Source organism: Phoca vitulina, unplaced genomic scaffold (assembly GCF_004348235.1).
Source record: "Phoca vitulina isolate PV1807 unplaced genomic scaffold, GSC_HSeal_1.0 scaffold20, whole genome shotgun sequence".
Lineage (NCBI taxonomy): Eukaryota > Metazoa > Chordata > Mammalia > Carnivora > Phocidae > Phoca > Phoca vitulina.
This window is the reverse complement of record NW_022589723.1, coordinates 8,695,386-8,707,866: the sequence shown is the minus strand read 5'-3', so window position 1 is coordinate 8,707,866 and position 12,481 is coordinate 8,695,386. Positions and strand designations below refer to the sequence as shown.

At 43.5% G+C, this 12,481-nt stretch overlaps 1 protein-coding gene across 9 annotated transcripts in view; it reads right to left on the bottom strand.

The window, feature by feature from the left end:
• The window catches only part of EIF2AK4 (eukaryotic translation initiation factor 2 alpha kinase 4), a 106,616-nt gene that overhangs the window by 81,803 nt on the left and 12,332 nt on the right, over positions 1-12,481 (bottom strand). For 6 of the 9 annotated variants that reach the window (XR_004301074.1, XR_004301073.1, XM_032418040.1 and 3 more), the window contains exons 2-4: positions 9,751-9,863; positions 6,229-6,331; positions 650-802 (exon numbers count right to left, since the gene is read on the bottom strand). Coding sequence is in view for 6 of the 9 variants with exons in the window: in XM_032418040.1 (XP_032273931.1) it covers positions 650-802; positions 6,229-6,331; positions 9,751-9,863 (369 nt within the window). In the remaining 3 variants the exon portion in view is untranslated. Of the gene's footprint in view, positions 1-649; positions 803-6,228; positions 6,332-8,491; positions 8,637-9,750; positions 10,557-12,481 lie in introns of those variants that run through there. The other 3 variants (XM_032418044.1, XM_032418042.1, XM_032418043.1) reach the window with 3 other exon arrangements.

Genomic DNA, 12,481 nt, shown 5'->3' with positions numbered 1-12,481 from the left:
CCCCTGCTTGTGTTCCCTCTCTCACAGTCTGTCTCTGTCAAATAAATAAATAAAATCTTTAAAATGAAATAAAATAAAAGACTGAATAGAGAATAAGTTAAAAATCAAGAAGGAAACTTAGGAAAAAGAAAAAAGAAGAAACCTTGGATATGTACATTATCTTTGATTAAAGGATTTAAAAAATAACACAGGAGTGTACATCCTTATGCAAACAGATTGAAGAAAAAATACAAACGGTTACAGCACATAAAAAAGGTCAATCTCTGGCTTTTGCTACTCATTTGGACAGTAGATACCCGTCCCACAGAGGGAAGAAAATAGCCTATAAAGCTCAGTGAATTCCTGCACAGCTTTACAAGCTCAAAAGACCACAAGAAGTTTGGTTAAACGAACTTTTTTCTCTTCTTTTCTTTGAAGACCTGGACTAGACTGAAGGTTCTAGGAGCAGCATTGCTATTTGTGGGGAGGAAACCACTCGCCATATTTCTCAGTTACTCTTTGGGCCTCCTCTGACTCGGATCTCCAAGTGCTTGAAGCAAAGGCCCAGCAAAATTTAAATAAAGATTAGCATGTAGGCAGAGAGAGAGTAAAAACCGATAGCAGCTCGCCGTCTTCCGGGCCCGGCCTCCGGTAGTGACGAGGGTCTCACCTCCTGCTCCACCTTCTGCTTGGCCTCCAACAGCCTCCGCTGCTCCTCCTGAGCCCGCCTTTCCAGCATTTCTTCATGGAAAGACTTGGGAGGGGGCTTGTTATGCTCGCTGAGAAATGATTGCACGTGGTCGGCCAGTTCAAATATCATCACCTAAACATGTAGAGGAAAGTCAACCACAAATGGTCAAGTAATGGGAAGACAGGGCCCAAAGGAGACGGGAAAGCATGCAGGCAATCAGAGGCCCACTTAAAATGGTGATACGCACTTTGATACGACACGTTCTGAGTTAGGAATCTGAGGCAATCGCAGCAGGGAAAAGCTTTCATGGGTCTCCCCTCCTGTGCTGCTATCAAGAGAAATCACTATCTAGATAAATAAAAAGCTTCCCTTTTCTTTCACAGTCTTCCTCAACTTTACTGGCATCCTCTGTAGAGTAAATCTGGTAAAATATTTTTATCTGGACAAATAAATCTGATAAAATATTTTTATCTGGACAAATAAATCTGATAAAATATTTTTATCTGGACAAATAAATCTGGTAAAATATTTAACACTGCATAAAAATAAAGTACTTTCCCAACTAGAAAACCTGTCTACAAAATGACAGCAGAAGAATCACTGCGGCAGTGAGAACTTCCATCTGTCCATACAGTGTACTGAAAACATTCTTTGCGGTACAGAGGCAAATCCTTAAAGGCCTCACTAGCTCCCTGCTAGTAACAGTCCAGTGGAGGCTGATCAATACTAGGAGAGCATTCCATTTCCACTTAGGGAAGCATTCATGGATACTACCAGAAGGAACCCCCCCCCCCCCCACAGACATTGCCCTCTCAGAAAGTAAAGCCACTTTCTCATACCTGTAGGAGTCATAAATCGTATCTGCGCTGGTAAACTCATAAAACAAGGGTTTCTGGGACCCTACGCTGAGTGACTGCCCCAACCCCAGAGAGGTCAAGAGTACCAAGCTCCTTCTGCAGATGACGACCACCACTCTGAAATTCCTTTTTCCTCAATTACAATAAAGCAGTTTAAAAATTCTTATTTCTAAAGGGACTTGAGAGGGTGATAATTAGTAATAAAGGTCACTATGCACAAGAATATAAAGTTAGTTCACGTGGTGTTCATTCCACCTTTCTCTCGAGGAGTAAATGCAAAGACACCACAGGGGGAAGTTAATGTATTTTTTGATTGTAGCAGAAGCTGTGGCATTCACTGGATGTACTTCACTTTAGTTGACAAGCACTCATCTAGAGTTTAAGAGGCAAGTTCTCCAAAGAAAAGCTCTTTTAAGAAAAGCTGGGGAAGATAGGCAGTTTCTATTATGTCAAAGAGAAACCACTTCTACACCAGAAAGGAGACAGGAGCCAAGGAGTGGAGGGTTTTTCTTTTGCCAATCAATTTGAATGACTAGAATTTTCTGTACAAACACATCAGATACAATATATGTAAGACTAGATGAAAATAAGAACTACTTTCCAAACTGGCTCTTGTCCTCCCCTCCCTGTGGATCTACACGGCTGACTGTCTTGCCCCTCTCAGCACTCTGCTCAAATGTGACCTCATCAGAAGCCCTCCTGATCTCCTTATTTAGAACAGCCACTCCACCATCCCCTCACAATACGTATCTGTATTAGCCAGGGTTCTCCAGAGAAACAGAACCAACAGGATGGGGGGGGGTGTACACGTGTGTGGGTGTACACGTGTGTGTGGGTGTACACGTGTGTGTGGGTGGGTGTACACATGGGGGGGTGTACACGTGTGCGCATGTACAGCGAGAGACTGATTTTAAGGAATTGACCCAACGAATTATCGAGAGTCTAGAATATGTGGGGTAGACCAGCAGGCTGGAGACCTGGCACGTCTGGTCCAACAGTCATCCTCTGATAATTTCCCCTGCTTCCAGAAAAGCCAGTCGTTTTCAATTAAAACACTCAAGCAACTGGGGCGCCTGGGTGGCTCAATCGGTTAAGCGTCTGCCTTCAGCTCAGACCCTGGGGTCCTGGGATCTAGCCCTGCATCGGGCTCCCTGCTCAGTGGAGAGTCTGGTTCTCCCTCTCCCTTTGCCCCTCTCCCCCTCTCTTGCTCGTGCTCTCTCTCAAATAAATAAATAAAATCTTTAAAAAAAAATTTTTTTTAAACCCTCAAGTGATTGGATGAGGCCTACACACATTATGGAGGATAATCTGCTTAACCCAAAGTCTACTGATTTAAATATTAACCTCATCTAAAAAAAATACTTCAGAGAAACATCAAGAGGGGCGCCTGGGTTGCTCAGATGGTTGGGCGTCTGCCTTCGGCTCGGATCATGATCACAGAGTTTTGGGATCAAGTCCCACATCAGTCTCCTTGCTCAGCAGGGAGTCTGCTTCTCCCTCTCCCTCTGCACCTCCCCGCCCCGCTTGCACTCTCTGGCTCTCTCTCTCTTGTCAAATAAATAAATAAAATCTTAAAACAAAAAACAAAAAGCAAAAAAAGAAAAAACAAAACCAGAGAACATCTAGAACGATGTTTGTCCAAATAGCTGGGTACCATGGTCTAGCAAGTTTGACACATAAAATTAACCATCACATCTATTAGAATATAGCTGAAATAAAAAAAGGGACAACATCAAACACTGGCAAGGATGTGGAGAAACTGGATCACTCAGACACTGCTGGTGGGAATGTAAGGTGGTACAGCCAATCTGGAAAAGTCTGACAGCTGCTTAAAAAATTGAACATGCAGCTTCCATATACCAACAACTGCACTCCTGGGCATTAATCCAGAGAAACAAAAACTTACCTTCACATAAAAACCTATAATGATGTTTACAACAGCTTTTTTTTTCTTTTTTTTTAAGAGAGAGAATGTGAGGGAGGGGGCACAGGGAGAGAGAATCTTAAGCAAGCTCCATGCTCAGAGCGGGGCTCGACCTCACAACCCTGAGATCATAACCGAGCCAAAATCAGGAGTTAGAGGCTTAACCAACTGATCCACCCAGGTGCCCCCACAGCTTTATTTTTAATAGCCAAAAACTAGAAACAACTCAGATGTCTTTCACCTGGTGGATGGCTAAATCAACAGTGGTATATCTATACCATGGAATACTACCTAATAATAAGAAGTAACAACTACTGATACGTCCAACAATCTGGATGAGTCTCTAAGAGAATTATGTTGGGTGAAAAGAAAGCCAAGCCCAAAGGTTACATACTGTATGATTCCACTTATATAACATCCTTGAAGCTGAGTAAAAGGGTATATAGGATCTCTTAGTATTAGATCTTAAAACTGCATGTGAATCTGTAATTATCTCAAAATAAAAAGTGTAATTTAAAATAAAGCCCAAGAAAGGGCATCAAAAGCAAAAGTAAACAAGTGGGACTACATCAAATTTTAGAACTTCTGCACAGCAAAGGAAACCATCCACAAAATGAAAAGGCAACCTATGGAATGGGAGAAAATATTTGCAAAACATGTTTCTGATAAAGAGCTAACATCCAAAATATAGAAGGAACCCATAGAACTTTAACAGCAAAAAACCCCAAATAATCCAATTAGAAAATGGGCAGAGAATCTGAACAGACATTTTTCCAAAGAAGATACAGAGATGGTCAACAGACACATGAGAAGTTGCTCAACATCACTCATCATCAGGGAAATGTAAATCAAAACCACAATGAGCTATAACCTCACACCTGTCAGAATGGCTGTCATCAAAAAGACAAGGAATAGCAAATACTAGCAAGGATGTGGCGAAAAGGGAACCCTTGTGCACTGTTGGTGGAAATGAAATGGTTCAACCACTATGGAAAACAATATAGAGGATCCTCAAAAAATAAACACAGAACTGATATGATCCAGCAACCCCACTTCTGAGGACATATGCAAAGGAAGTGAAAACAGGATCTGGAAGAGATACCTGCAGCCCCATGTTATTGCAGCATTATTCACAACAGCCAAGTTATGAAAACTACCTCAGTGTCTGCCAATGGATGAATGAATAAAGAAGATGTATATAAATGCAATGGAACATTATTTGGCCATGAGAAAGGATGTCCTGCTGTTTCCAACAACGTGGATGGACCCTGAGGACATTATGCTAAGTGAAATAAGTCAGCCAAAGAAAGACAAATACTGTATGATCTCACTTATATGTGGAATGTAAAAAAGCCAAACTCATAAAGACAAGAGACTGGAGTGGTGGTTACCAGAACTGATGGGCTGGAGAAAGAGGGGATGTTGGTCAAGGGGTACAAACTTCTGGTTATATGACGAGTAAGTTCTGGGGATCTAATGTACAGCTCAGTGATAATAGTTAATAATACTGTATTGTGAAAAATAAATAAAGCAAAAGTATTTTCCAAAAAAACCCCACATCATGAATCCAAGAGACCAGAGGATTCTATAGTTGAATTTTCAGTATAACTCCGTATTATTTTTCAGTGAGACATTAGACTACATCAGAAAGAACTCTGCAGGGGCACCTGGGTGGCTCATTTGGTTAAGCCAAAGGCTCTGCCTTTAACTCGGGTCATGATCCCAGGGTCCTGGGAAAGAGCCCTGCATGGGGCTCCCTGATCAGCGGGGAGCCTGCTTCTCCCTCTCCCTCTGCCTGCCTCTCTGCCTGCTTGTGCTTTCAATCTCTGTCAAATAAATAAATAAAATATATATTAAAAAAGAAAGAACTCTGCAATCATCCCCAGGGCCTACTTTTTTGTTCAGGCTGTTCTATAATCACTCTGCAGCTCAGCAATCACTGAAAATCTTGAGATAACCGAGAGGTGGGTCATGCTGTAACTCCTGTGTTATAGAATGCAACTGAAAACCTGTCCAGTCACTTTAACAGACGTCCAAAACAGACACAGAGGCCTGGGATAAGTCCTTACTTAACTCTTCTGTTTTTACAGGATGGATTCTTAAGCATGAGCTGCCTAAGTGAGGAAAAGATGGGTCATACTTGAAGAGAAATGGTCTGGCCTAAGAGACCCACGGTAACCCACTGCCCCAAGAAGTCACCTAGTCTAGCCTTCTGGAGAGTTCTGCCACTCAAGGGGGAACTCACGTACACCCTGATGTGCAGAGGATTACAAAAGAATACTGAACTAGATGGAAATGCTCCAGTACAAAAGGGACGCTGATGGAGCAGAGTATGTGGCTAATCACTGAGAAGGCAAACAATTAGCTCTTCTAATATGTAACCGGGAGAGGTGGCAAGGTTCGGTCTGAAATCACTTGTCTGCAAACATTTTCCAGTGTAAAGGTTCAAGTCAAGATCAGGTTACGATGCCCGGTCCAAGGTGTGCCAACAGGATGGCCAGGCTCACGTGGACTCCTTTCAGAAAAATTCTGAATTGTCAATGTACCCTCCATATACACTCTACAATTTGTCATTCATAAAAGCTGTACATTAAAGAAATACAAGTACCAATGTTCCCCTTTGTACATATCAATAAGAAACAAAACATTCTAGTCAACACTGGGTTTGAGGTGTCACGGGAAAGCCTCTCGGCCCAAGAGAAGGCAGGAAGGTGAACACTGCTGAATGGGATGAGATTTCTACTGTCCTGTTACAACTCCAGTTAAACGTATCTTACCTCTCCACAATGTTTTTTGGCCACTTTCTCTAGGTGGGATTTTAACAAATTAACACTTTCATTTGACAGACCTTTGGCATTCTTTAACTCTATTTCAGGGACTCTGGAAAAGAAAGAGACAAAAAGGAGTTACTCCAAAAAGTATGGCCTCTTTGCATAATATTTGCTAGGTCCAAGCACTGAGCACAGGGATTTCACAGGCCTCTCTATACCCCCAGCAGCCTCTTCCTCCATTTCCAAGGATTACAACTGTATCCTAGCAACTGTCAACAGTGTTTGACGTGAGGTCACCTGCGGTCCCTGGGGGAGAAGCTGGTCCCCCAGATGACTAGACTCAGTGGGCTTGATCCTGCCTTGCCCCCCAACATCAATTAATCAGTTCTCACAGTTCACCCACAGGAGTCCAAGTGCTCTGGGCTCATTCGTGTGCTTCAGCATAAAGCAAGACAAGCACAACGAGGCAAGAGGAAGCCTCAGACGGGGCGCCTGGCTGACTCAGTCGGTAGAGCATGTGACTCTTGATCTCGGGGTTGTGGGTTCGAGCCCCATGTTGGGTGTAGAGATTACTGAAAATCTTAAAAGAAAAAAATGAAGCCTAGGTGATCCATCCAGCATTCCCACCATGTGCCCTGTCACATCACTCCTGATTGTCAACGAGGTGGAAATGCTCGCTCACCCACTCCCACAGCTGAATCCACCTGGGGGTGTTGTGCACACTCTGCTATTACAAGGATGCCGAACACGCCCCTCTTCTCTCCGCCCAGCACAACCGACACTCAACGCTCTCTATTCAAAGTTTACAGAGCCGCTCCTCGGGTTCCCCTTGGTTCCCAATCAAGAGATATCCAGGAACAATTCACGGAGATCAAACAGGCTTTATTTAATTTTACCGAAGAGAAGATGACTACTTCCTACCAAGCGTTTCTGAGTAACTGATGGTATTTTTATCTTAGCAAAGCCTTTATAATTCACTGTCTCTGCATTCTCTCAATGCTTCAGTGTGACAGATGGCTACAATCATGATCTACTCGGATAGATGGAAATCTCAGAGAAGGGAGTTGATATATAGGAGAAAAAGAACAGAAATGCCATAGAGTCCTGAGTCTACGTATGATCTAACCCAGGACTCTGTCACAGTGGCATGAAAGACTACTTTGCAGAAAAAGTTTTCCTGTACCATGTCATCTCAAAGGATAAGAATGTTCCCCCCCCAAGTCAAGCCTTACATAATTTCTTTTTAATTCAGCAGTCATTATGTAGCAATATTAACAGAATGATGAAAAATCCATCTACAATACTAATTAAACTTAAAAAAATTTTTTTCCAGCTTTCTCTTTATGCCCTTGGCACAAAATTTATAATTTTATGTAGCTGATATTATAATATCTACTCTGTAGCTTTTTATAATCATTTTCATGGTTTTTTTTTTTTTTTAAATCATCCCATATTATTTTTACCAATTGGACACATCAAGATTTACCAGAATGGCCCTCCAGCACAGTGGTTCCCAACCAGGGGTGACTGTGCCCCCAGGGGATGCCTGTCAAAGGCAAGAGGGAAGAGAAACTCCACGCCTCTTACCACATTCCTTCCCCATGCACCTCTTTCACTGGGCTGGTCCTGCGTTGTATCCTTTAGAGTAAGCCGGTAATTGTAAGTCAAGTGCCTTCCTGAGTTCTACACGCTGTTCTAACACAGCAACAAACCTGATGAAGGGGTTGAATGAGCTCACAAATTCTTGGCCAGCTGATCAGAAATACTGGTACATGCAACTGGCATTTGAAATTTTGTGGAACTGAGCCCCTAACCCAGGTCTGCAGTAACTATGCTAGTTTGTGTCAAAACTGAACTGAATTGCTAGACACCCAGCTGTCAGAAAACGCACCACCTATTTGGTGTCAGGAAAAATAAAACCCAGAGAGGCACGGCCTTATTTTTCTTTCATAAAATTTAATTACCCTTTAACCAATTCATGAATTAAATACTAAACACCTACTCTGTCTACTCTAGGCACGATGTTAGAGACAAAAGAGGGTTACTAAATTCAAGAAACTCATCTTGACCTATCTGTACTTTCATCTTCTCCATCAGCTGTTAGGATAACAAATTCCATAGATTTCCCACCCACTCTGTAAGGCACGGCTTCCTTTTATTTGTCACCTGATTCCCTGCACAGTAAGCGCAAACCACAAAACGTCATCTAAGCCCATCTGCCTTTCCAGGTGGAATGTCTGAGGAAAGATCACACGGAATACACACATACTTCGAAAAGACGATACTTGGCTACTGACTGCCAGTGCTTTTGCTCTGTCAGTGGTTCTCATCCAGAGGCAGTCCACGTGCAGGGGGCGCCTGGGTGGCTCAGTCGGTTAAGCGTCTGCCTTCGGCTCAGGTCATGATTCCGGGGTCCTGGGATCGAGTCCCGCGTCAGCGGGGAGCCTGCTTCTCCCTCTCTCCCTCTGCCCCGCCCCCCTGCTCATGCTCCCTGGCGCTCTCTCTCTTAAATAAATAAATCTCTTTAAAAAAGAAAGTATGTGGGGGTTTTACGGTTGTCTCATAGACCGCAGAGCACTCGTAGCATCACTGGCTAGAGCCAGGGTGTTATACACCGTGCATCACAGACCAGCCCTGCACAGTGGAGACCCATCAGCAGTGCCCCGAATAACAGTGTGACTCAAATCTCCTTTTTCCTCTACAAAGTAGAACTCCCATTAGGGCCAAAAGGCTATTCCAAGTCCTAATGCCAACTATACTTTAAAACTAAGTATACAAGGGCGCCTGGGTGGCTCAGTCGGTTAAGTGTCCAACTCTTGACCTCAGCTCAGGTCTTGATCTCAGGGTTGTGAGCTCGAGGCCCGCGTCCGGCTCTGCACCGGGCGGGGAGTCTGCTTGAGGATTCTCTTTCACTCTCCCTCTGCCCCTCCCCACCCCCTGAAACAAAACAAAACAAAAGTATACAAGGGCTCTACTAGTCCTCATGACTTTGTCCTTTTCTCCTAAGACTGTTCCTCTTCCCAATTTATGAAGAATTAAACAAAAATCAACACATGAAAGGGGCGCCTGGGTGGCTCAGTTGGTTAAGTGTCTGCCTTTGGCTCAGGTCATGATCCTGGGGTCCTGGGATCCAGCCCCACTTCGGGCTCCCTGCTCCGCGGGGAGTTTGCTTCTCCCTCTGCTCCTTCCCCTGCTTGTGCTTCCTTCTCTCTCTCTCTCAAATAAATAAAATCTTAAAAGAAAAAAAAATTTTTTTTAAATGAACACATTAGAGAAAGCAAACAATTAGTCGTGGAGCAAACATTAGTACCTGGAGTGACTATTCTACAACTATAAGCAGACTTAACATGAGATAGGTTTCACGAAAATGTCTACTGCGGATGTAGTTTCGGTGAGATATACACGATAGGAAATGAAATTATAAGGGGAACAGAGGCAGAAAGGAGAAAATACCATTAATGTGTCTGTTTCTAGGTTGTCAAAACAGAGAAGTGGTATCACATGGAAGGTATTTATAAATGAACTCACATGTCTGGGTAGGTTGGTGGGCATCTAACCCTCAAATCCACTTGAACGTACACTTCTTCACCAGTCAGACCCTGAGGGTACAGAACTAAATTGATTTCAGGGGGCTCATTGACCTAAAAGAGAAAAAGAAAATCTTTTTTTTTCTCCCACCTGGAGAGCCAATTATTAGCAATTAAGATAATGAGCATCTTAGCTCGAACATTCTACTTTCTAAATATTACGTGCAATTGTACTTTTATACAAGTATTCGGTTATCTTTTCCTAAAGCGTGGTTTAAAAACAAAACCTGTGCCAGACAGATTGCATGTTCCTTTTCAAAGTTATCTAAGAGGTGACGCAAAACGTTCCATGGAGCATCTATTCATTCACATGTTATGGAGTACCAATCACGTGGTTATGCAGGAGTACCATTCTAGGAGTAGGCTAGGAGTACAGGGGTCAATTTGGACAGATGTGGGCCCAACTAGCCAACACACATGAGAAGACAAGGACATATTCTCCATAGTGATGAGTGCTATAAAGAAAATCAGGCAGAGTAATGGAATACAGCGGTAATGGAGATTTTCAGACAGGTGGGTCAGGGGCCTCTTGAGCAGAGGAAACTTCAGTTGAAACATGAATACTGAGATAATGACAAGTGAAAGCCTTAACATGGAAATCTGACGGCTCTTCTAAACGTGGATATGCTCTCACCCAACTGCTTTTCGCCAAAGAAACCAAACACTCCATTTATTGTTCTTTATTAAATATGCTTTTTCCAAAAAAGGTTTGAGGCAGTTTACATTATCTGTACATCATAAGAGAAGGGAGGGGCGCCTGGGTGGCCCAGTCGGTTAAGCGTCTGCCTTCGGCTCAGGTCGTGATCCCAGGGTCCTGGGATCGAGCCCTGCATGGGGCTCCCTGCTCGGTGGGAAGCCTGCTTCTTCCTCTCCCACTCCCCCTGCTTGTGTTCCCTCTCTCACTGTGTCTCTCTCTGTCAAATAAATAAAATCTTTAAAAAAAAAATAAATAAATAAGAGAAGGGAGGCTGAGGGAAGAAATATTTAGTCTCATGGTCCAGGCACTTAACTAACTCTGTAGGTGGGCACCGCCACCGTTTTACAGATAAAGCAGCTCAGGCTCAGAAAGTTTCAGTTTTTTGCCCACAGTTACACGACGACAAGGTTGGATTTCAGATCCAACTTTGGCTCCCAAACCTGTGTCTTTTATCAGCCACTCCCTCGTTAGTGCCAATTCTGAGCTGCTGTGACTGAGCCTTGACTTTGTCTTGGAACATCCAGGTGGCCAGGGCAAAAAGGGAAATGTGACATTATTTCACATTTCACAGAAAAGGAAAAGCACAAAAAATTGGGGGCGGGGCAACAAAGTACATAGCAAAACTAAATTCTAACAGGTATTTACAACCTACAGTACCCTGAATTATACAATAAACAAAATTCTCATCAACGATGTGTATAACATTTGGAAGCTCGGTTTTCATATGGCTTTAACCTAATGCTTGCTCAAAGCTGCAGGGTCAGGCTCCAGGAAAGCACAGATCTGTGAACATGGTGAAACGTCCCGTGACCCATGAGGTTTTCCAGGTACTCAGTCAGCCATCTCGCCTCATCACCCACAGTGATGGGCGTGGACTCTGTCAGGCACTGGGAGCACAAAGTGAGAAAACAGACGTGGTTCCAGCTGACGTGGAACTTCCAGTCTGGCAGGGGAAAACAAATAATTAACACGTAAGTTCAAGTTCAGAAAGTCCTACTGAAGAGAAGACGTGAGTGATGGAATCAGCCACTCCATAATATGCCACTTTGGTTTAAGGATTATTTTGAGCTAAGGGTACTTGAAAACAGAAGGTGCAAGAAGGGCCTGCTGACCTCCTCTTTCCTTCCTGAAAACAGGAGATAAGACGCCCATGTAAAAGATGCCCTCCTACATGAGAGACGATGGACTCTGAAAAACAAAGTGAGGGTTCTAGAGGGGAGGGGGGTGGGAGGATGGGTTAGCCTGGTGATGGGTATTAAAGAGGGCACGTTCTGCATGCAGCACTGGGTGTTATGCACAAACAATGAATCATGCAACACTACATCTAAAACTAATGATGTAATGCGTGGTGATTAACATAACAATAAAAAATTTAAAAAAAAAAAGAAAGAAAGATGCCCTCCTACACTGGAAAGAAAGAAATATTCTAGGAAGCCTGGGTGGCTCAGTTGGTTAAGCATCTGCCTTCAGCTCAGGTCATGATCCAGGCGTCCTGGGATCGAGTCCTGAGTCAGGCTCCCTGCTGAGTTGGGAGCCTGCTTCTCTCTCTCCCCTTGCTCCTTCCCCCTGCTCATGCTCTCTTTCTCTGTCAAATAAATAAAATCTTTAAAAATAAAATAAAATACAGATTTTATTTATTTATTTGAGAGAGAGAGAACGAGAGGGGGGAGGGCCAGAGGGAGAAGCAGACCCCCTGCTGATCAGGGAGCCCAATGCGGGACTCGATCCCGGGACTCCTCATTATCAGAGAACATCAAGGCTGAGAGAATTCTGTACAAACAGAACTTGGCAAAATAACTCTTACCTTTCTTCAGTCTCCCCATATGCTCGCTACTTTCCACAACTGCCTCTCTTTATTCAGCCTACCCTGTAGATACTTAGGCCTGGCCGCTTCTTTGGGTCTTCATGTCCCTATGGAGTTTCCAATGTGCATGTAAATATCTGTATGTTATTCTCCTGTCAGTCTGTCTCACGT